Source organism: Argentina silus (assembly GCF_951799395.1).
Source record: "Argentina silus genome assembly, chromosome: 21".
In the NCBI taxonomy this organism is placed as follows: domain Eukaryota; kingdom Metazoa; phylum Chordata; class Actinopteri; order Argentiniformes; family Argentinidae; genus Argentina; species Argentina silus.
This window is the reverse complement of record NC_139675.1, coordinates 9,854,029-9,876,586: the sequence shown is the minus strand read 5'-3', so window position 1 is coordinate 9,876,586 and position 22,558 is coordinate 9,854,029. Positions and strand designations below refer to the sequence as shown.

At 47.3% G+C, this 22,558-nt stretch overlaps 3 protein-coding genes across 3 annotated transcripts in view; 2 read left to right on the top strand and 1 right to left on the bottom strand.

Moving 5' to 3' along the window:
* ssrp1b (structure specific recognition protein 1b) overlaps positions 1–1,514 on the bottom strand; it is an 8,555-nt gene extending 7,041 nt beyond the window's left edge. Inside the window, exons 1-3 of the mRNA XM_083693366.1 lie at positions 1,496–1,514; positions 1,051–1,143; positions 516–701 (exon numbers count right to left, since the gene is read on the bottom strand). Coding sequence (XP_083549492.1) covers positions 516–701; positions 1,051–1,113 — 249 coding nt within the window. The 5' untranslated portion in view covers positions 1,114–1,143; positions 1,496–1,514. The remainder of the gene's footprint in view (positions 1–515; positions 702–1,050; positions 1,144–1,495) is intronic.
* A 101-nt stretch (positions 1,515–1,615) lies between these two features.
* pold4 (DNA polymerase delta 4, accessory subunit) lies at positions 1,616–6,056 on the top strand. The gene is made up of 5 exons (XM_083692637.1): positions 1,616–1,735; positions 2,603–2,725; positions 3,128–3,217; positions 4,757–4,868; positions 5,091–6,056. Exons 2-5 carry the CDS (start codon positions 2,623–2,625, stop codon positions 5,113–5,115), a joined length of 330 nt encoding a protein of 109 aa, XP_083548763.1. The 5' UTR covers positions 1,616–1,735; positions 2,603–2,622; the 3' UTR covers positions 5,116–6,056.
* Positions 6,057–7,235: 1,179 nt separating this feature from the next.
* LOC310821159 (sarcoplasmic/endoplasmic reticulum calcium ATPase 2) lies at positions 7,236–20,413 on the top strand. The gene is made up of 23 exons (XM_083693080.1): positions 7,236–7,554; positions 8,311–8,430; positions 8,781–8,798; positions 8,893–8,975; positions 9,069–9,173; positions 9,964–10,102; positions 11,162–11,328; positions 12,104–12,259; positions 12,766–12,907; positions 13,084–13,250; positions 13,698–13,786; positions 14,280–14,382; positions 14,695–14,826; positions 15,178–15,303; positions 15,660–15,881; positions 16,331–16,442; positions 16,713–16,954; positions 17,163–17,383; positions 17,816–18,018; positions 18,858–18,943; positions 19,143–19,276; positions 19,667–19,784; positions 20,074–20,413. The coding sequence occupies exons 2-23, from the start codon at positions 8,313–8,315 to the stop codon at positions 20,407–20,409; spliced, it is 3,219 nt and encodes a 1,072-aa protein (XP_083549206.1). The 5' UTR covers positions 7,236–7,554; positions 8,311–8,312; the 3' UTR covers positions 20,410–20,413.
* The last annotated feature ends 2,145 nt before the right edge of the window (positions 20,414–22,558 follow it).

Here is a 22,558-nt window from a genome sequence, read left to right as displayed (position 1 = left end):
AATAGCTCACCTTCCTAACCTCTCGCCTCAACTTCCCACTCTCTCCCCCTGTCCCATCCTGTCTCCATTCTATCTTATCATCCCTCTCTTTTCTCCTTTATCTCTGAAACAACTCTCCCATCCCTTGTTCATCTCATTTCTCTAAGATTCCTCTGATCATCTTCTTCTTCTCTTCCTGCTGGTATTCCCTAGCCATTGTCTTTTGGCCTTACAGTAACTGTGCAGCAGTTCTCTGGAAACTGTAGTTCTCAACCAGAGAACTCTCCGAGAGAACTACAGTGCTTGCAATGGTGCATTCAAGTGCTCCTCAGCAACCCAACAACATTTAGTGTAGAATTTGCATACAGAGCTCCCTATTGGCTAATTCCGTGATACCTCAGAGTGGGAAACTCAGAATTCTCAAATATGAGTTGCATGCAGAGTCGGAGTCGGAGTCAGAGTTTCCTATTTCCGAGGAGCAAAGGAACGCAGCATCAGTAAAAGACCATGTGGTGGCACTGACGGCCAGTACTCACTGTGTCTCTGAAGCCGTCGTATTTGTGGACGTGTCCGGTGCTGGTGACCAGCTTGATGCCGTGGCCCAGACACACGCGTCTCCACTGGGCCTGGGAGAGGTCGGACACAGGGATGTTGTCCACCTTCCCCGTCTTACTGCTCTTGTACACTACATTCTGCTTACTAAACCGGAGACTGCCGTCATTCTGCAGGGAAACACCCGCACGCACGCACAAGTGCACGCACGTGTTATGTGTAGTTATTGTGATGCACGCACCTCTGACTTTTAACTGATATGCAGACAGCTGTAGCGCACACCAGGGGAGGCGGGCTCATTGTAATACACAGAACGGAATGATAAACGTGTGTTTAATACCATTCCGTATTCCATCCATGCATTATAATGAGCCCGTCCTCTGACTGCTAACTCCACCAGCTTCACCTGACACACACACACACACACACACACACACACACACACACACACACACACACACACACACACACACACACACACACACACACACACACACTCACACTCACACTCACACTCACCCAGGACCCCTTCACCTCCTGGTAAATGTCACTGAATTCCAGTGTGTCGCCCAAGGCAGACATTCCCCCTGGTGCTCCAAGACTTGACCTCTACTGCCAAACAGAGAGAATAATAATAATAATAATAAAATAACCTTTACTGTCACTGCAAACTTTTTACATTTACACAACTTTTCTGCGTAGTCTTATTTGCTGCAAGACAGCCGTAAATGGCATAACACCATAACATTTATTGGTGCAAGTCACAACAACTGTAGGCCTTGCAATGAAGATTAAAAACATTCAACCAAACTTGCTTATGTTCAGCTTCCATACAAATGTCATGCGACGTGAATGGGTTACATTTCATAACACACTCGTGCAGTATGAGTTGCTACGGGGCTCTTCTCAGGTTATTGTTTATCGACTGTAGATGATAAGATATGATGTTGTTTACATAACTGACCGTGTTGTTGGTGGTGTCAACTTGGAACCAGCGTGCGTGTGGGAAAGCCACTCCCATGCGTCGAGCGTCAACGATGACGCCAACACGCGTGTTACGTACGATATTCGTATTTTTCTTCGTCTCAGGCTTAGTTTCGTTTGTTTTGCGCACGATTGATATCCGATAAAATACGAACCGATTCAGACAACTGTCAGGGCCAAATCTGAACGGAGAGACTTTATCGAACAGAATTGTGATCAGGTATGAAAGTTATTATGGTCATACATCTGTCTTGTGTGGCCTTATATTGCACAACTGCTTGAAAATGGAAGCTTGCAATTCCTCTTGTCCATTGGCTCTTCAAAATCCCCAATAATGCATGCATTATTCAATTGCTACATGGCAATCACACAACAGATTGCATCAGTGACTCAATGCTCACATTGTGAATGATCTTCTATATTATTGTTGTATTGTGTTGTATTATATTGGTTGTCTTCTTGGCAGTGAGCAGAGTCGTACCAGAGATGAATTGAAATCTTTAAAAATAGTTTTGTACAGTCCATTATATGTGTCCTACGCAGTGCAGATAGGGCACTTTGAGCTGTATCGCTTTAGACTCAAACTCATGTGATCCACATTTCAGAAGTGCTCCTGAGTAGAGTGATACCAGAGATGAATTAAAATCTTTGAAAAACATTTCTGTCCAGTCCAGTTTATACAAACAAATATAATAGGCCTGTGTAAAATTACATTGCTTTGCACCAATATGTACATTTTAAAATGGTATATACTTTCTGTTGTCCTTATTTCAGCAAAAATAAGAGAAAATATTGTTATCCCATCACTTTCCATTCATCTTTTAACTCGAAAACGAAAACTGCGAAAGGCGAAACCGGAATTAGATGGAGCTAGATCGAGCTTATTGGAGTTCAGAGAACACAGATACAATCGGCTATCCTTCGAAGATGGGGGTGGGGCGCACTGTCAAATGTCATTTAGAAGTATCACATTTGTACACCTACCATTTACAATTACAAAGAACTATACAACTATAAATTGTACCTTCACAATATACCCTCATTTTGAATTGTTATTTTACTGATCAGCAACTGCAACTCATTTCAGAAACCTGTCACAAACCAGACATGACAGCCAAACGAGGTCTGATCACAGACTCATTCAGAGTGATGAAGAGAGTGAAGAGGGAGAAGAAGAGGGAGAAGACGCCTCCACCACCCCCTCAAAATGGTCAGACACATTGGAGCCTGCGTGTGTGTGTGCGTGCGTGCGTGCGTGTGTGTGTTTGTGTGTGTGTGTGTGTGTGTGTGTGTGTGTGTGTGTGTGTGTGTGTGCGTGCGTGCGTGTGCCTGTGTGCATGCATGTATTAACCATTAAATACTTTTGTAACTTTGTGTTTATTTGTGTGTTTTCTGCTGAAACAATGCTTGCCTAGGTATACACATGTTTATAACTGAATAACAGAGGGTAATCTAATTTAGTTTCTAACTATAGTCCAGCAGTGTGCATTGTTTTCTCCACAGAATTTGATTAAATGAAAGAGTTAAGAGTTTAATTCTATTCTATGGTCATGACCATTCTATTGCATGGTCATGTCACTCAGACCTCTCTTCCTGTAACTTATCCAATCAGAGACCGAGCCACGCCCCCTTACAGCCAGAGAGAAAGCCCTGCAGAAGCTGAGACAGTTTGACCTGGAATTGCAGTATGGACCCTGCACAGGTAACCTGCTCTCCTTAATACAAAATAATAATAACTTTATTGATAAAGCACTTTTCAGGCAGGCCATGAAGCGCTTCACACAAAAGGAGAAAGTAATACAGGTTCATTCCAAGACAAAACCCACCCACACCCCTACATTCTGTTTCCTTCTTACCAACGCACCTCAGGATTTGAGAGGATTTAGTAGGTGTAAGTAACATGAAGACAATTCCACCGAGCCTATCAGAGAGCAAGTGTATTACAATACTATAACTGCTTTGACCAATCAAATCCTCACAAATCTATGCGCTCTGGGCTTCCGTAGGTACTGATGGTGGGTCTTTCTTGTCTCTCATCATGTCAGCATATGGGCTCTTGTATTACCGTAATTCAAAACGGGTTGATCAAATCAAGCATTGTGATTGGCAGAGAAGCATTCCAGATGTTCTGATACCCACAATATCAGCATGGTGACCTCATCACCTTGACTTGCACAATGTATACATACGCAATAAACACCCTTCAGGATATTGTTGCTTTTCTTGAACCGTTTTTTTTTTTCTTTCAAGAATGGAAACAGACCAATGGAAGGATTCTGACAATAATGGATCATTCATGGTTGTTTTTGTCATCCTGATGCTGCGACACTCCTCAAAAACCCAACTGGCTACAGCAGCTAGCTTTTATGAGCCGGCCAGGTAGAGATGTGTTTACTGGGTTGCCATGCCAATCATATGAGATCATGGGTTCCACAACGATCAATAAACCTGTGTCCCTAACTACGGTAATAGTTTTATAGACAGAGGGCATAAACTAATACAATACATACTGAAAAAAAACCATTAGCACCATTGCTTGCTATCATAATTGTTGCTGTCGGTGTAAACTTGTGTATAAAAGCAATAACACGGGTGTGCTATATCAAGGATATCGTAAACTGCTGTGTGTTATTGCTTCATTGAATGACACATGTATAAAACATCACATGTAACTCTCACTTAGAGGAATTTGTTACACTGGAACTTCTGAGGAACCAAATGACAGCACCAAGAGAGGGTAGGGTTTAGCCCGAAGGCGTATTTAATAATAATAATAATAATAATAATAATAATAATAACAACAATAAGGAGAGGGGTAGGGGAGAGAAGGATAATCCAAGGGGTCGTCGGGGTCCGGTCCGGGGGTCGATAGCAGGAGGTCCAGTGTTCGGGGGAGGGGGAAAGAGCCGTGGGATAATCCGTAGGGGTAGTCGTCAGGGTCCGGTCCAGGGTACGTTAACGGGGAATCCAGTAGTAGAGAGGGGTAGGTCCGTGGAAGGGTAAGCGAGGGAGTCCAAGGGAGACGAGGGTTCTGGAGGGACACAGGAGAACAAAGTGAGTCACAATGGAAAAGACAAGACACAAGGAACAGCTAGGAAACTCAGGAGAGCGAGAAGCGTCTGCAGGTCCCGTGGAAAGGTTTACCGTAAGTCACAGTACGATCTGGCACTGTAGTGAAGACTGGGCAGGGTTCTTATAGTTATTATTATAAAGGTATCATTTTTCTCTCTGTGTCTCTCAGGCATCAGTCGTCTGGAGAGGTGGGAGAGAGCAGCGTTGCATGGGTTAAACCCACCTCAGGAGATCAAAGACCTGCTGCTCAGCAGAGATGCTGACCCTGACTACACACAGTGGTACTGTACTCAATACTACACACACACACACACACACACACACACACACACACACACACACACACGCACATACGCACACACACACACACACACACACACACACACACACACACACACACTGACACAGTGTCATTGAAGCCTCACTTTGGATAAAAGCGTCAGCAAAATGGCATATATTAATACTATTATAACTGCCATTGTGTTTGTTTTCTTGTCTTTCAGCCTGTGGAGTGACTATCCCTTGTGAGAAGAGAAAGAGAGGAGGGAGGAGAGAGAGATGAATGTCTTTGGCTTGTTTTCTACTGAAGTGTATATTTTTACTTATGTTATGTCAGTCAGCAACACACACACACACACACACACACACACACACACACACACACACACACACACACACACACACACACACACACAGATATGCATGCCTGCACACCAAACACACACCCACCCGCCCAGCCACCCACCCACGCATACACACTTCCTCTGTTACCCATTTTCTTGGCCTGACACATTTCCTTTGATCTTTTTATAAGTAACCTATTTGAAATGGCAAATTTGAAGTCCTCAAATTTAATATGTAGCAGAGTGAGGAGCAGAGAGGGAGACGAAGGCTGATTCATAAATAATGTAGAGCACAGACTTCAGTGATATGATTCAATGTTGACTAAACTGGAAGATGTGAATATAGCAACAGTTACAGTGGCTTAATTTAAAAAAAATCTAATCAAATCAATGAACACTAATGAAATATAAACACATACTACTTAAAAAAACAGATCTAAGGAGTGTCAGTGTGGTTATTAAAGTAGGTAATATGACAGTTCCTGAGAGAATGTCAATCATGAACATTTCTATAGTAGGCCTGCGGTATGACTGTGTGTGTGTGTGTGTGTGTGTGTGTGTGTGTGTGTGTGTGTGAGTGTGTGTGTGTGAGTGTGTGTGTATATATGTATGCATACATTTTGTAGGTATGGTACACATTTTATGTATGCATGTATGTATGTACAGTGCATTCGGAAAGTATTCAGACCCCTTCACTTTTTCCACATTTTGTTATGTTACAGCCTTATTCTAAAATGCATTCAATTCATTGTTTTCCTCATCAATCTACACACAATACCCCATAATGACAAAGTGAAAACAGGTTATTAGAAATGTTTGCTAATTTATAAAAAATAAAAAACTGAAATATCACATTAACATAAGTATTCAGACCCGTTGCTATGACACTCTAAATTGAGCTCAAGTGCATCCCGTTTCCATTGGTCATCCTTGAGATGTTTCTACGACTTGATTGGAGTTCACCTGTGGTAAATTCAATTAGACATGATTTGGAACGGCACATACCTGTCTATATAAGGTCCAACAGTTGACAGTGCATGTCAGAGCAAAAACTAGGCCATGAGATCGAAGGAATGGTCCGTAGACCCCCGAGACAGGATTGTGTCGAGGCACAGATCTGGGGAAGGGTACAAAAAAATGTCTGCAGTATTTAAGGTGCATGGTGCATTATCATACTGGAAGTAGCCATTCGAAGATGGGTAAATTGTGGCCATGAAGGGATGCACATGGTCAGCAACAATACTCAAATAGGCTGTGGCGTTCAAGCGATGACTGATTGGTATTAACGGGCCCAAAGTGTGCCAAGAAAACATTCCCCACACCATTACACCACCTCCACCATGAGAAGGTGTACAGGTGTTCCTAATAAAGTGCTCAGTGAGTGTATGTATGACATTCTGGGCATCATAACATACTGGAAGGTCTGTGTGTGTGTGTGTGTGTGTGTATATGTGTGTATATGTGTGTGTGTGTGTGTGTTTCTATGTATGTAGGAGGGGGCACATACTCTATGTCTGACCACGCATGAACTTAGGCACAGGTCAGACACATGGCACGTCATTCATTAGCCGTTAGACGCCACCTTTCTGTGCGACAGATGGGCGTTGGGGAGGGGGGGGTCTCCGCATTCCCTTTGAACATACGTCTCATTTTATGTGTTTGACGTGCTTCCCTATTGGTTCCTATTAACGTCAGTCGATTACGATGCAACCTCAATTGGTGGGGACGCAAGTCAATTTACCGAATGGCTACTGTCGCACAGCGCCGTCATTGGTGAAGCGTTGAGCCAAGGGGAAGGTTGAGGTGACGCCCTCCTGCAGCAAAGCACCGTTAGGCGGGAGTATTGACAATGCTGCGATTTGATTCGCTACACAGTCATGTCAATCTAATTTAAATGTCCCTCATTGGTTTAAATCCACTGCCGTGGGGTTTCTGTACTGAAACACTACGGTAATAATGTCATTCTGTGGCCTAGCATTAAATAAAGCGACGGTTATTTAGATAAGACATAGCGGTGGATTAAAGCGCACGATATCAGCGTTGTAATAAGAAATAGAAGTAGGGAAAAACGCCTTCATCAAGCCTTAATTACAACGGAATTTTCCATCGGAAGAAATGACGTTTATTCTCTGACAATGCCGTCCTTATAATTTTCACGGACCATGTAGGATTCCGTGGGAGAGACATAGCCAGTAATAGAGATCGATTTTTCAATTCGTCGCTGGAATTAAAATTTTTCGTTTGTAATTTTCTAACCGTTATAATTTGTTTTCATATTTTAATTTACGTTTCTGGATCTGTAGTAATAGCTTGTCAACGGGACACCGGAATACTTATTGCACTGGTAAGTACCTCTTCATTATTAGCGAGCTAACGGTATCGTGTCTGACGGGATTATTATCGGTTACTATGTAGCCTGCTACAGTTAGCTAGCATAGCCCGTAAAGGCGCACCGTGCGGATTATGCACTATGGCCCACCCAGTACGGAAATTATTCGCCATTTGGTCTTGACAGCAAGGCTTTTATGATTGAATATAAGCAAAACCACGACATATTCTTTCCCTTTTATTTACAAATGAAAATAGTGTTTGACAGCTGAGTTATATTTGCGTGCTCGGGCGATGGGCGCAGGGCGGTCACCCGAGCTCGCTGTGGATGAGAGCATTAATTCTGAAATATTTTTTCACATTGCATCTTCTCACTGCAATTTGAAGTTTACGTAAGGTAGTTAGGTTAGCCTATATTAGGCGTGCAACAATACATTTTGGAATGATAACTTGTTTAAATCGGTGCCTTATTTGTGTTGCTTGTTTGTTAGTTGCCTGGTTTCGCTTGGTGAATCCCCGAGTGAGCAGGTGCTGCAACTCATAGTAATTTACACGTAACAGGTGCAACGTCAGCTCACCTGATGCTCAACGTATCTTTAGTAATGTCCCGTAGCCTAGCAATATTAGCAACATTACACCAGAAGCAGGGTCCCCAAATTGTTGGAAGTTATTTCTCGCAGCGCACAGAATTTTTCCACCATTCTCATATTTGTCTGATTCGGCAACGTGCTTTAGCCCTAACCATGGTCTCTTCCGCCCCTCTCTTGGGCAGGGATGGACAATGCCCATACTAAGACGGTCGAGGAGGTGTTGGGGTACTTCTCTGTGAATGAGTCCACGGGGCTGAGCTGTGAACAGCTTAGGAAGAGCAAGGAGAGATGGGGCCCAAACGGTAGGCTTCCATAACCCTTTAATTAACGTCTGACCTCTAACCTTTCTCCAATATACTGAAACATCTATTGCTCCCTGTTACAGCTTGTAATGTTTACTTATCATGGTCATCTTATATTGGTAATGTGATGATGATGATGGTGGTGGTGGTGTGATGCTTCCTGTTACATCATTATGGTCGGGTTATCTTGCTAGTTGTATTGTAGGTCAAGTTATATTGTTGGTAATCATCTGAAGATGGTGATGATGATGATGGTGGTGTGATGACAATGTTGATGCTATTATTATGTTATTACTAACCTCCTTCCCTCTCTCTCTTGCTCCATTGGCTCTCTGAACCCTCTGGTGCAGAGTTACCAGCTGAAGAAGGTGAGTTGCCTCTACATCACTCTCTACCTCTCAATCACTACTTTCTCTCTTTCTCTTCCCTACACTTACGTTCTCTCCATCTCTGTGTTTTCAGGGAAGTCACTATGGTCACTGGTCCTGGAGCAGTTTGAGGATCTACTCGTCCGAATTCTGCTGCTGGCTGCCTGTATCTCCTTTGTAAGCACAAACACACACACACACGCTCGCGCATGCAGACACAGACACAGACCTTGCCAAACTTTACACTCCTCCTCTCTCTCTCTCTCTCAGACTCTAGCCTGGTTTGAGGAAGGGGAGGGGACCATCACAGCGTTTGTGGAGCCCTTCGTCATCCTCCTCATCCTCATCGCCAACGCCATCGTGGGTGTATGGCAGGTAAACAGCAGCAGTGTATCTGAATATGTTTATTCGTAATAAACTTTTTTTTTCAACGATAATTGGATGACCGGGTGTTTTGAAATGTCAAAGTAAACAAAAGAGAAGGATGCAGCAGTACCACGTACCATGATTCAATGTTTTTAAATATTTATTTTCAGATCAAAATCATAAGAGTGAATTAATGAGAGACACTTTTGCTGCTTGAACCGTGTGCAAGAGAAGCCAAAATGTCCGATTGGCCTTTTCATGCAGCCTGAGGAAGGTCCCACATGACTGCAACAATGGGTTTGCTCTGAATACGGAATTATAGTTTTACAGCAATGATAGTTGCTGCAACCTTCTTGTTTGTTTATTTCAATGTACTGAATAGTTTATTAATTTATAGTCATATAAACACTTTTTTCTGGAACAGGGTGACAGGGTTGTGTACATATTGAAACGATGAATAGGAGGATGATAATTATTGTAGTGAGTAAATTTGGGTTTTGTGTACAGTTCTGTATGTGACTGTGATGTGTGGAAGTACAGTGGAGGCTGGTGGAGGTAGAAATCACTCCATCCCATCCATTACAATGAGCCCTTCCTCTGATTTCTACCTCCACCAGCCTCCCCTGGTTTAGTCCATCAGTATGAATTATCCTTGTGTGTGGGTATGCGTGTCTGTAAGACTACTACAACTAACCCTAACACATCCATGCTTAAAGGAGTGGAATAAATAGGGGTTGTGTTTATTCTTTTGCGCAAACTGGTGTATGCTTTAAATGTGTGGATTTGTTTACGCTTACAGGAGCGGAATGCGGAGAATGCGATCGAGGCTCTGAAGGAGTACGAGCCGGAAATGGGCAAGGTGTACCGGCAGGACAGGAAGAGCGTCCAGAGGGTCCGGGCCCGGGAGATCATGCCTGGGGATATAGTGGAGGTGGCAGGTGGGCAATCAAGTCAAATGAAACTTTACTGAAACAGCATGGGAGGCTGGCGGAGGTAGAAATCGGAGGACATGCTTATTGTAACGCATGGAATGGAATGAGGAATCGTGCTGTCCGTCTCACGCGTGTTTGATACCATTCCTCATTCTGTTCCATGCTTTACAATGAGCCCGTCCTCTGATTTCTACCTCCGCCAGCCTCCCCTGCTGTACAATAATGCCCTTTACAGGAAGAAACTACGAATCCCATAACTCATCTACTGTAGGATGAGGGCTAGTGTTGTATTATAGACAGAGCTGGTTGTTTATACTCCTTAAACATAACATGAGCAGGTTGTTTAGTTAGCCATTGAAACATTTTAAACTTGCTGGTTTGGATGTTTGCCCTCTCTCGGTATCTGTCCTGGGAATCAATGTTTTGCGTGAAACAAAGTTCATTTGAGTTCTTTTATAAAGGTTGTTGTTAGTCGACAACACGTGAAAGAGACCTCCAGTACCCAACGTCACAACAACTCCTCGAGTCTTGCTAGCCAGGGTCTGAGACACCAAATGATTCCTTTCAAAAATATTTCTTCAAGAATACCTTCACCGATCAAGGCAGTCGTCGTGGTCCTCACAAGATTCCATGTCACTTGCAGCAACAAGTGGCTTGCAAGGGGTTAAATCCCCACTACGGAATTCTCAAGGCGCTGTCTATTTAAAGACCCTCAAAGCCAAAGAGGAAACTGAGTGTTTTTTTGTGTGACTCACTTTCTCAGTGGTAACGATAAGGCTTAAGAGAGCATGGGAACTTCATGACACCAATTACAAATTACTGAGGGCCATTATGGAGTGACGCCTTGTTTACTCCGTACCAATCATCGCATCACCGTCACTCTTAGCCAATGATCTTGCAGAGTTTGAAATGTCGGCCAATGAAAATCTATTCATTTATATGAATTCATGTCATGCTGCTTACAGCTGTATCGTGTAACTGATTTGATACGATACGTGATCTGAACAGTGCCCTGACTGAGTTTGTTTGTAGTGATGCTGACCACCTCCCCCCATTTTCCCCCAGTGGGTGACAAGGTCCCGGCGGACATCCGTCTGACCTCTATCCGTTCCACCACACTGCGAGTGGACCAATCCATTCTGACGGGGGAGTCCGTGTCCGTGCTCAAACACACCGACCCTGTGCCTGACCCCCGCGCCGTCAACCAGGACAAGAAGAACATGCTGTTCTCTGTGAGTGTGTTTGTGTGTTTGATAGTAGGGAGAGGGGGGGGAGGCATTTATCTGGTTGGAGAGACACCAATCCAAAGGGTGTGTGTGTGTGTGTGTGTGTGTGTGTGTCCGTGTCCGAGAGCGAGAAAGTGCATGTATGCTTTCATGTGTGTGCGCGCGTATGACCCAGACGTTTGTTGAATAAAACATCACTAGCATTGTTTGCTCCCACACCGAACCGTGAGACTCCTGGGTGAGTCACCAGTGAAAGGCTTTGAGGTAGCAGAGAGGTAATAGCACCTCAGACAGCATCAAACACAGACCTGCACAGCACTTTCTGTCTGCAGGGTCAACACCCCCAAGAGAATAGATGATGTTGATGTGAGTGAATGATATTCCGACTGTAACTGTTGGTCAATTCATTGAATTGAAGAACGGGCATTTACAGCAGTTTGGCAATCTTCGACTGTTTAATGGCCTTCTGTGATTTTCCACGAGCTCTCATGTAAAACTTGTCTTCCTGTCTGTAGAACTGTGACTGCCGATGGCACTTGTTCTTATCAGAGGTTTTACTTACGATGACTGATAGTACAGTTGATTCACTTACTTAGACAAAAGTACTTCTTGTAAGTTGCTTTGGATAAAAGCGTCTGCTAAATGACTGAAATGTAAAATGCAAAAATGTGATTCCAATATATTTCTCTATGCCCATTGTGTTGTTGTTGAGAGTACTCTGACTGAAAATGTGCTGCGTGAAGAGAGCTTTGTCAATAAAGTTTTGGTGGTTTCGTCCCAGGGCACCAACATTGCAGCGGGCAGGGCGATGGGCGTGGTGGTGGCGACGGGGGTGCAGACAGAGATCGGGAAGATCAGGGACGAGATGGCCGCCACGGCCCCCGAGAGAACCCCACTGCAGCAGAAACTGGACCAGTTTGGAGAGCAGCTCTCCAAGGTACCGTCGGTGTCCTTTCTTTCTTTCCCTCTTTCTTTGTCTTCCTTCCTTCACTTTCTTTCTGTCTTTCTTTTGTTCTTTCTCTTTCTTTCTCTTCCTTCCTTCTCTCTCTCCTTCTGTCTCTTCCAACCTTCCTTCTCTCTCTCTCTCTCTCTCTGTCTATTTCTTTCTTCTGTTCGTTCTTTCTTTCTCTCTTTTCCTTATCTCTCTTTCTTTCATCTCATTGACATTACATTAGGTGACAGGGATATGACTCTGCTCTCCACCAGCCCTCTTTTCATCCTGGCTCTCACTCATCTTCCTCCTATTCTCCATCTCTCCATCTCTCCCCTCTCCTCCCTTCTCCTCTTGTTCTCCTGACGCCACCTGCAGGTCGCTCGTTGCATTAACACTCCCCATATCATTCTGTACTGTCTCAGGTTCAACAATGATATGCTTTCTCTCACTCTCCATCCCTCTGTCTCTCTCTCTCTCTCCTCCTCCTCCTCATCCCCCTCTCCCTGTAGGTGATCACTGTGATCTGCGTGGCTGTGTGGGGGATCAACGTGGGCCACTTCAGCGACCCGGTCCACGGGGGCAGCTGGCTCCGAGGCGCCGTCTACTACTTCAAGATCGCCGTGGCGCTGGCCGTAGCTGCCATCCCCGAGGGTATGTCTCTCTTTCTCTCTCTCTCTCCCCCTCCCCCCTCTCTCTCTCCCTTCCTTCATCTCTCTATCTCTCTCTGTTGAGGACAGTGATGGTCCGAACAAATCCAAGTCATCTAGAATTGAAATGGGAACTTGTCCCTACGCCCTATCCACTCCTGCCCTCTCTGCCCCCTCCAGGCCTACCCGCTGTCATCACCACCTGCCTGGCCCTGGGGACCAGGCGCATGGCTAGGAAGAACGCCATCGTCCGCAGCCTGCCCTCTGTGGAGACCCTGGGCTGCACCTCGGTCATCTGCTCTGACAAGACGGGCACCCTCACCACCAACCAGATGTCTGTCTGCCGGGTGAGGGAGGGAGGGAGAAAGGGAGAAGAAGAGGGAGAGGATTTGGGGAGATGGTAGCGGAGAGAAGGGAGAGGAGAGAGGAAGTTTGGGAATTTAGATGTTAGGAGAGAGAAACTGAGGAAAGGAGGTAGTAAGAGAGAGAGAGGGGGGGGGGGGGCGCGCGTGATAAGACTGAGAGATAAAAAGTATGGAAAAAGTGAGTCATGAAAGGAATTTTCCAAGTGGAGTAACCATGGCAACAGGTTGAGTTGGATGTGTCCGATGGAGTGGTTTGATGTTCTGCATATGGACGGACTGATGTATAATCAGCATTTTTGAGTTGAATTCAGATTTAACCCTATATGTGCTCTGATACTGTAACATGGTGAGTGTTTATGTTCTAACCCTGTCTGTCTCTTTGCGTGTGTGTGTGTGTGCGTGTGTGTGTGTGTGTGTGTGTCTGTGTAGATGTTTGTTGTGGACAGTGTGTCCGGGGAGCGATGCGCCCTCAGCGAGTTTTCGGTGACCGGATCTACTTACGCCCCGGAGGGGGAAGTGTGAGTGTCTCTAACGCCCCCTACTGGTGTCATGACACATCACGGACCCCCACTCGCATCATCACACACGCACAATGATGTCATAACACCCACCCAGCACGGAAATAACTCTACACTAACCTCTTTAGGTGCTCCGAAATTTGGCTTTGAAACTCTAATAACTGGTTCCCCTCCTCTACCTCTCTCTTTCTCTCTCTTTTCTCCATCTCCCCCTCTCTCCTTCTCTCCCCCATCCCCGTCTTCCCGCTTTCTCTGTCTACCTTTCCTTCCCTCTCTCTCTCACACTCTCCCTCTCCTCTCCCCCTCCCTCTCTCTCTGCCTCCCTCCCTGCCTCCCTCTCTCTCTCACCCCCCCCTCTCTCCTTCTCCCCCTCCCTGTCTTCCCCCTTTTTTCTGTCTACCTTTCCCTCCCTTACACTCTCACTCTCTCTCCTTCTCTCCCTCCCTCTCTCCTCTCCCCCTTTCTTTTTTTCCTCCCCCTAACCCTGTCTCAGGTATAAGGATGGTAACGTTGTTCGCTCCAGTCAGTACGAGGGCCTGGTGGAGATGGCCTCCATCTGTGCCCTGTGTAACGACTCCTCCCTGGACTACAGCGAGGTGAGGCACTGCTACAGCTCCACTGGAACCACTGCACCACGTCAGGGGAGGCTGGCGGAGGGAGACATCGGAGGAGGGTGACGGCCCGTTGTACTGAATGGAATTGCAATGAGCCCGTCCTCCGATTTCTACCTCCGCCAGCCTCCCTTCCCCTCCCCTCCACGACACGTGTGATAATGACACCTGGCGACCACACTGATGCAGTACATGTCTTGCCATTGATATTGTGAAAGATGTCACTTGTCACTGCTGTTGATCCACCGCCGTGTGTGTGTGTGTGTGTGTGTGTGTCTCTCTCTCTCTGTCCCCCAGGCGAAGGGTGTGTTTGAGAAGGTGGGCGAGGCCACGGAGACAGCCCTGTGTGTTCTGGTGGAGAAGATGAACGTGTTCGACACGGACCTGAGAGGACTGGCCCCAGCCGAGAGAGCCACAGCCTGCTGCTCGGTGTGTGTGTGTGTGTGTGTGTGTGTGCGCGTGTGCGTGTGTGCGCTCGCGTGTGTGTGTTGTGTTAAAAAGTGCTGATCCAATTCACTTTCTCTTCCTGACAGATAAATACGACTATGTTATGGATCCTGTATAACCACCTTCTTATCTCTCCTCTTCACTTTTCCTTACCTTTCTCTCCCCCCCCCCCCGTCTCCCTCACTTCTCCCCCCTTTCTCTCCTCTCCTGTGCTCTCTCTCTCTCTCTCTCTCTCTCTGTCTCTCTCTCTCCATCTCTACACCTTCCATTTTCTCTCTGTCTTTCTCTCTCTCTTCGTCTCCTCCTTCTCTCTCTCTCTCTCCCTCCCCCCAGGTGATTAAACAGTTGATGAGGAAGGACCTGACGTTGGAGTTCTCCAGAGACAGGAAGTCCATGTCCGTCTTCTGCTCGCCCAATAAGCTCACGCGCTCCTCCACCGGCGCCAAGATGTTTGTCAAGGTTCGCCAGCCTCTTTATCCGCCTCTCTTTCTCTCTCTCTCTCTCCCTCTCTCTCTCTCTCTGTCCTCCTTCAGCATTCTGTCCATCTCTCCCTCTACTCCTCCTCTCTCAGTCCCCTTTCACTCCTCCTTCAGCCCTCTATCTCCCTCTTCCCCCTCCGTAAACCCTATTTCCTGTTTCTATTTGATCTAAGCTTATCCTTTCCCATTCCCTTCTTCTTTCTGTTTCTCTCTCTCTTTTTTTCGAAATGTCTTTTCACATATTCTTTGTCTCCCCGTCACTGCCTCTCTCTCTCTCTCTCTCTCTCTCTCTCTCTCTCTCTCTTTCTCTTTCTCTCTCTCTCTCTCCCCTCCTAGGGAGCTCCGGAGAGTGTGCTGGAGCGTTGCCATTGGATACGAGTGGGTGCGGGCGCCCGGGTGCCCCTCACCCCTGCGGCGCGGGAGCAGCTCCTGGCGACCGTCAGGGAGTGGACGTCCGGACGGGACACCCTCCGCTGCCTCGCCATGGCGACCAGGGACTCACCCCCCGAGACCCGCTCTCTCAACCTGGAGAACTCTGCCGGCTTTGCCGACTACGAGGTGTGTAGAGAGGGCTGTGTGTGTGTGTGTGTGTGTGACTTGAGTGGAGAGAGCCCTGGCTTGACCAAAGGTGGCTTCCATCTCTGAAAACAAGCGCTATCAGAATGAAGATGTTAATTTATTCAAACCTTTCTTATCTGAGCCAGGGCCTGTTTCTGTTATTCACCTCACAATGCCAGCTGGTCTGATGAGAGATGGACCACTGGTCTGAGGGCAGCAGAAATGCACTGTAGCTGTATACATGTTTTATACCAGGGGAGACTGGTGGAGGTAGAAATCTGAGGACGGACTCATTGTAATGCATGGAAGGAGTGACAGCAACGTGTTTGATACCATTCCTCGCATCATGAGCCCGTTGTCCGATTTCTACCACCACTAGCCTCCCCTGGTATATACCGATGTTGAAAACACATTAATTATCCCCCCCCTCCCTCCCACTCTCTTCCCAGTCGGACCTGACCTTTGTGGGCTGTGTGGGGATGCTGGACCCCCCGAGGAAGGAGGTTCTTGGTGCCGTCCGGATGTGTCGGCAGGCTGGCATCCGGGTCATCATGATCACAGGTGGGTTTGGTTCTGGGTCAGGATCTGGTTCTGAACACATAAGACTGACTTCTCGTTGATTTCATGCCTGGCTACAAACAATCGTGAGCAGCTAACACAGTCTCAATGGTAAAAATACATTAAAGCGGGCACTACACGCACACCTGCACCCATATAAACACACACACACACACACACACACACACACACCCACCCACCCATCCTCCAACCCCTACAGTACCTCCATCCATATCAACCCCCCCCTCACCCCTTACCCCTCCGTCCCCCCAGGTGACAACAAGGGCACAGCCCTCTCCATCTGCCGGCGCGTGGGCATCATCACGGAGGAGGAGGAGGAGGAGGCCCAGAGCACCCCGTTCGGAGGGGGCCTCACGGGGAGGGAGTTTGACGAGCTGCCCCCCCACCTCCAGAGGCAAGCCTGCCGGACCACCCGATGCTTCGCCCGCGTGGAGCCCACCCACAAGAGCCGCATCGTGGAGTACCTGCAGAGCCTGGACGACATCACGGCCATGGTGAGAGATGGAGGGAGTGGGGGGGGGAATGTGGGAGAGAGGGAAAGAATGTGGCAGAAAGAGAGAGATAGGGAATGTGGGCGAGAGAGAGTGGGATGTGTGTGTGTGTGTGCGCGTCAAAGTAGAGCTTGGGTCCTCATGTGAAATCATAACCCACCTTCCCAACCCTACCCCCCCCCCCCCACGTTCTATTTCCCCATCCTTCCAGACGGGTGACGGCGTGAACGACGCGCCGGCGCTGAAGAAGGCGGAGATCGGCATCGCCATGGGCTCGGGGACCGCCGTGGCCAAGTCCGCCTCGGAGATGATCCTCGCCGACGACAACTTCTCCACCATCGTGGCAGCCGTGGAGGAGGGCAGGGCCATCTACAACAACATGAAGCAGTTCATCCGCTACCTCATCTCCTCCAACATCGGAGAGGTCGTCTGGTGAGGAGAGAGGGAGGGGGAGGAGGAGTGGAGGGAGGGGTGGAGAAGAGGAGTGGAGGGAGGGGGGGGGCATCTTGAACAACATGAAGCAGTTCATACACTACCTCATGTCCTCCAACATCGGAGAGGTCGTCTGGTGAGGAGAGAGGGAGGGAGGGGGAGTGCAGAGAGGGGTGGAGAAGAGGAGTGGAGGGGGGGAGGGAAGAGGGACAAAGAGGAGAGGAGGAGGAGGCAAAGAGACAGGTAGAAGGCGATCGGTGTTCGGAAAAAGAGAAATGGTATCGTCTTATGTGTTGTAAAGTTTGCGTTTCTGATTATGTTTTTTTTTGTGTGCCTCTCTTACTCTTCCCCCCCCCCCTTTCCCACTCTCTCTGTTTCAACCCACTGTCATCTGTCTCGTTCCCTTTCTCCTCTGTCCCCCCCCCCTTTCAGTATTTTCCTGACGGCTGCCCTGGGCATGCCCGAGGCGTTGATCCCGGTCCAGCTGCTGTGGGTGAACCTGGTGACGGATGGCTTCCCGGCCACGGCCCTGGGCTTCAACCCCCCAGACCTGGACATCATGTCCCGCCCCCCCCGCTCCCCCAAGGAGCCCCTCATCTCTGGCTGGCTCTTCTGCAGATACCTCATCATCGGCTGTGAGTCTTTAGCTTACCTATGTCTATACGACAGATACCTCATCAGCTGTGAGTCTGTTGACGTTTATCTATGTACACTGCTCAAAAAAATTAAGGGAACACTTAAGGGACACATCAGATCTTGATGAACGAATTATTCAAGTTGAAAATCTTTACTGATGTACATGTACATACATAATTTGTTGAGAACAAAATGATGTAACAATGGTCAATGAAAACCGAAATCATCAACCCATTGAGGACTGGATTCAAAATCACACCGAAAAACTAAGTAAAAAATTCAAATCACAGGCTGATCCAACTTGTGTGAATTTTATCACGGTAACTCATGATGTGATTCAGTAGTGTGTATGGCCCCCGCGTGCCTGTACGCACTCCCGACAACGTCTGGGCATGCTACCAGTAGTGACAAGGACACTAGCAGAACACAAAACTAGAGAAGAATCAGTCAGGAAGGATAAGGAGAGAGCAATTGTCTGTGGCCACCACATGCAAAACCATTACCTTTTTGGGGGTTGTCTTGCTTTTGCCTCTCCAGTGCACCTGCTACTGTCACTTTCATTTGCACCAAAGCAGGTGAAACTGATTCACAATCACTTGTGCTTCCTAAATGGGCAGATTGATATCCCTGAAGTTTAACTGACTTGGTGTTACACTGTGACGATTAAGTGTTCCCTTAATTTGTATGTCTCTTACACAATCTCTCACACAATAAGTATGTCTCTTACACAATCTGATATAGTCACAGCTGTGAGTTCTAGAATATCTATATTGGGTTATATCTATAACTGTCTATATCTATAACTGTCTTTCTCCCCCCCCCCCCCCCCCCCTCTCAGGTTATGTGGGAGCGGCCACAGTGGGAGCAGCAGCCTGGTGGTTCATGGCAGCACACGACGGTCCCAAACTCTCCTACTACCAGCTGGTAGGACCTCTTCATCCTCCTCTCTCCTCTCATCCCCCCTCAGTGTACCTCCTCATCCTCCTCCTCCCGCATCCCCCTCTCTCCTCTCACCCCCCTCAGTACTGGCTTTGAGGTAATCTATACAGGTTTGACTGCGTGTCTAACCCTCTCTCTCTCTCTCTCTCTCTCTCTCTCTCTCTCACTACCCCCCCCCCCCCAGTCCCACTATCTCCAGTGTAGTGAGGGTCACAGTGAGTTCGCGGGGGTGCAGTGCTCCGTGTTTGAGTCACCCTATCCCATGACCATGGCCCTGTCCGTCCTTGTGACCATAGAGATGTGCAACGCCCTGAACAGGTACGTTAGAACAACACCGGCACGTTTCTCTACTTATGGTTCGAATGGTGCTAACCCCTTTTTTTGTGCTAATTCTTGTTGCTGGTGCTAATGTTTGCTAAGTGAATGCCTAATACTGCCTCACCGCCATGCAAGTCGTAGTTCACATAACTCTCAGTAACGTATCTTGCGATTCACGTAACTCTCACACAACGTATCTCTCGTATCTTTTGACATATCTTACAGCACCACAGGTGGTCAATGCTGGTATCACCAGATAATACGTTTGGTCTGCAGAAACGATCCCCCAGAACGTATTCATTTGGAGACTATGTTGGTATGATATGTTAATGATGATTATATTGTCGAATACAGGAGTGATTGATGGGAGTGTGTGTGTGTGTCCTCCAGCCTGTCTGAGAACCAGTCCTTGCTGAAGATGCCTCCCTGGTCCAACCCCTGGCTGGTGGGAGCCATCTGCCTCTCCATGGCTCTGCACTTCCTCATCCTCTACGTCGACCCCCTGCCTGTAAGTGTGTGTGTGTGTGTGTGTGTGTGTGTGTGTGTGTGTGTGTGTGTGTGTGTGTGTGTGAATTGCCTGGTGTGTCATGTCTGAGCTTTGGCTACTCTTAGGGGTTAGCTAGCCATTAAGAGTAATTAATTTGCATTTAGCAGGTAATAAATAACATTTGAACTCAGTACTTTCTCAGTAAGTACCTGTTTAATACCGTTTTGTGAAAGGGCCAGTTACGGAGGCTACATATTGATATTGGATAAGGTGAGTCCTCACTCCCCACCCCCCTCCCCCCTATGTCCAGGTGGTTTTTCAGATCCGCCCCCTGTCCTGGCCTCAGTGGGTGGTGGTACTGAAGATGTCCCTGCCCGTCATCTTTATGGACGAGGCCCTCAAGTTCCTGGCTCGCAATTACATTGAGCCGGGCAGCGACCTGGAGCGTGAGGATGAAGAGAGGGAACACAGACGAAGGGTGGCGGCCGGCCGCGCGGACCCCGCCCTGGGATTGGTGGGCGCCATGGCGGCCTCCATGGGCAGAGCCCTGAGGGGCGTGTCCTGGTCATTCGTCCTGATCTCTGTCCCCCTATTGGTCTGGATCTACAGTCTGGACTCTGACATCACCAACATGTTCTGGGAGTGACGAGCGAGAGATGGATGGATGGGAAGGAGGGGAAAGGGGTGGGGAGGGGGGTGGAAAGGGGGAGGAGGAGAGAGAGGAGGCATCAAGGAAGGGAAAAGTGAGAGGGAAAGAGAGGGGGGGACGAGAGGGAACAAAATAGAAATGGAGGGAAAGGGGGTTATTGTGGAGAGAAGAAAGGAGGAGTTGAAATAAAATGGGGCCGCAAGTCTAGGAGGAGAACGAAAAGAAGGAGGGACTCAAGAAGGGATGATCAATGGGATCAATAGCAGTCTGAGACAATCAGAGTGAGAGAGAGGGACAAAGGAGGTGAAGTGAGGGAGGGAGGGGGGGAGGGAGGGAGGGAGAGGGTCTGACGCTGTCCATCTTGCCCCGCTGTGGGATTAGAGTCATCATTACGGTGCATTATGACCCTCCATTTTGTCAGTCTAACCTGTTTCTTTTAAGATTTAAAACTAAATGTGAGGGACTTTACAAAACTCAAGGCACTTTTCAATCAAACACGGTCAGGTGATTTGCGGGGGACAGGCCAAAGCCATTGTTTCTTCCTGTGCCGCTGGGATGCATATTTGGATTCTCGTGGCTACTCAACAAACCAATGTTTACAGTGTGTGTAAAAAAAAAAAAGAAAGAAAAAAAAAAGAAACTCAACCGCAAGTTAATTCAAACGGTCTTTCTAGCTGTACAAGAGTGGTATTGTTTTTTACTTCTCCTCAGAAACCACATCTGCGGGTTTGGTTGAATAGGGCCCTCACTCGTGTCTTGAACTCTCTCTTGTTATTTTACATTGAAAGGGGGATGTACTGTAGACATTTTATACCATTTCCATACCTGTTTACTCTGCCTTCAAGGTGAGAAGGTACTGTGTATGCAGAGGCCTCTTCTTTACAGTCATGTGGTCAGGGATGGAGGGATGACTGGATGGAGAGAGAGAGAGAGAGAGAGAGAGAGAAGGGTACAGTACAGAGCGTTCCAGCATCCGTCACTGTCTGGCCGCATAGAAACTCCAATGGCAGCTTCAGAATCAATAATCCATAAATCGCTTTAATTTAGACGTTTTGAAGCTGTCAGTGTCTAGGGAGGGGGTAGAGGGCAGTCCCTGGGTGTATATTGTAAGGTTTAGGCTCGGTGAAGCTGGATTTGAAAGTTGATATTATTGCGTTCTCACTGCACTACTTATATGGAATACATTCAGAACACAGATTTTTGGTTTTGATCATTGTTTTTGTTGACATTGTTTTTGCTGTTGTTGTTGTTCATGCCTGACCCTCTGCTCCAGAGTGGCTATGCCTCCATACAGTTGACGGAGAGGGTTAGCTTCGACACTAAACTAGTCGGTCTGTCAATGGTCCAACAATTCGTCATCCATGAGAGACCAGCCACTTCCTCGTTTATGACATCATATCCCTTATCGCTTTGTGATGTTGTCCGACCTGAAAGTTGGGGCTGTCCATTATCCTGTCTGGGTTATGTAACAATGGCATTCAGAAGGCGTGGCAACATTTGTCATACAATACCCATTTTAAAAAAACAGAAACCTGCACCCTTTATGATTGTCACATACCTTACGTAAGCATTCCGAAAGCATCCAGCTTTGTGACATCACTGAATTGAGCGTCACCAAACCAAGCATACCATTCCGAAAGCATCCAACTTTGTGACATCACTGAATGGACCATCACTAAATCAAGCATAACATTCCATGACACAGTATTTCGTGCTGTGCCATCACAATGAGTGGAGCTCAAGCTACAATAACACACATGGCTAGAATAGGCTACTGTGCTAGCCAGGCCATAATGATACTAGCCAGCTATGTGTCTTTTGATTGTTCAGGCCCCCACTGATTGTGACGTCACTCTGTGGAACACTGAATGAATTATTAGTGAAGCTAAGAAGTCGTAGGTGTTCTGAGGGAACCCTTAGTCGTGGGGGGACGATACCACGCCACTCTCAACTGATGAGGCAACCGCTCTGTAGCAGTTAGCTAGGTGTTTGGGCACTGATGATATTGTTGTTATTGGAGCAGGGTGTCATGGCTGCCGTGCTGGCGGTCTCTGGCTCATCGCTCCGCCTAGTGGCACCACCGTGCTTTCACATTCATTTATTTCTCTGACACACCAAATCTGTTGACTTTTTTTTATTTTTTTTC

What these genes read in the sequence shown, in the direction of transcription:
- LOC310821159 (XM_083693080.1), top strand. Translation starts at nt 8,313, where the DNA reads ATGGACAATGCCCATACTAAGACGGTCGAGGAGGTGTTGGGGTACTTC. An exon ending in GCGCCAAGATGTTTGTCAAG is followed by an intron (nt 15,304 to 15,659) that starts GTTCGCCAGCCT and finishes CTCCCCTCCTAG; the next exon opens with GGAGCTCCGGAGAGTGTGCT. An exon ending in CAGATACCTCATCATCGGCT is followed by an intron (nt 18,019 to 18,857) that starts GTGAGTCTTTAG and finishes CCCCCCTCTCAG; the next exon opens with GTTATGTGGGAGCGGCCACA.
- pold4 (XM_083692637.1), top strand. Translation starts at nt 2,623, where the DNA reads ATGACAGCCAAACGAGGTCTGATCACAGACTCATTCAGAGTGATGAAG. An exon ending in TCCACCACCCCCTCAAAATG is followed by an intron (nt 2,726 to 3,127) that starts GTCAGACACATT and finishes TTATCCAATCAG; the next exon opens with AGACCGAGCCACGCCCCCTT. An exon ending in GCAGTATGGACCCTGCACAG is followed by an intron (nt 3,218 to 4,756) that starts GTAACCTGCTCT and finishes TGTGTCTCTCAG; the next exon opens with GCATCAGTCGTCTGGAGAGG.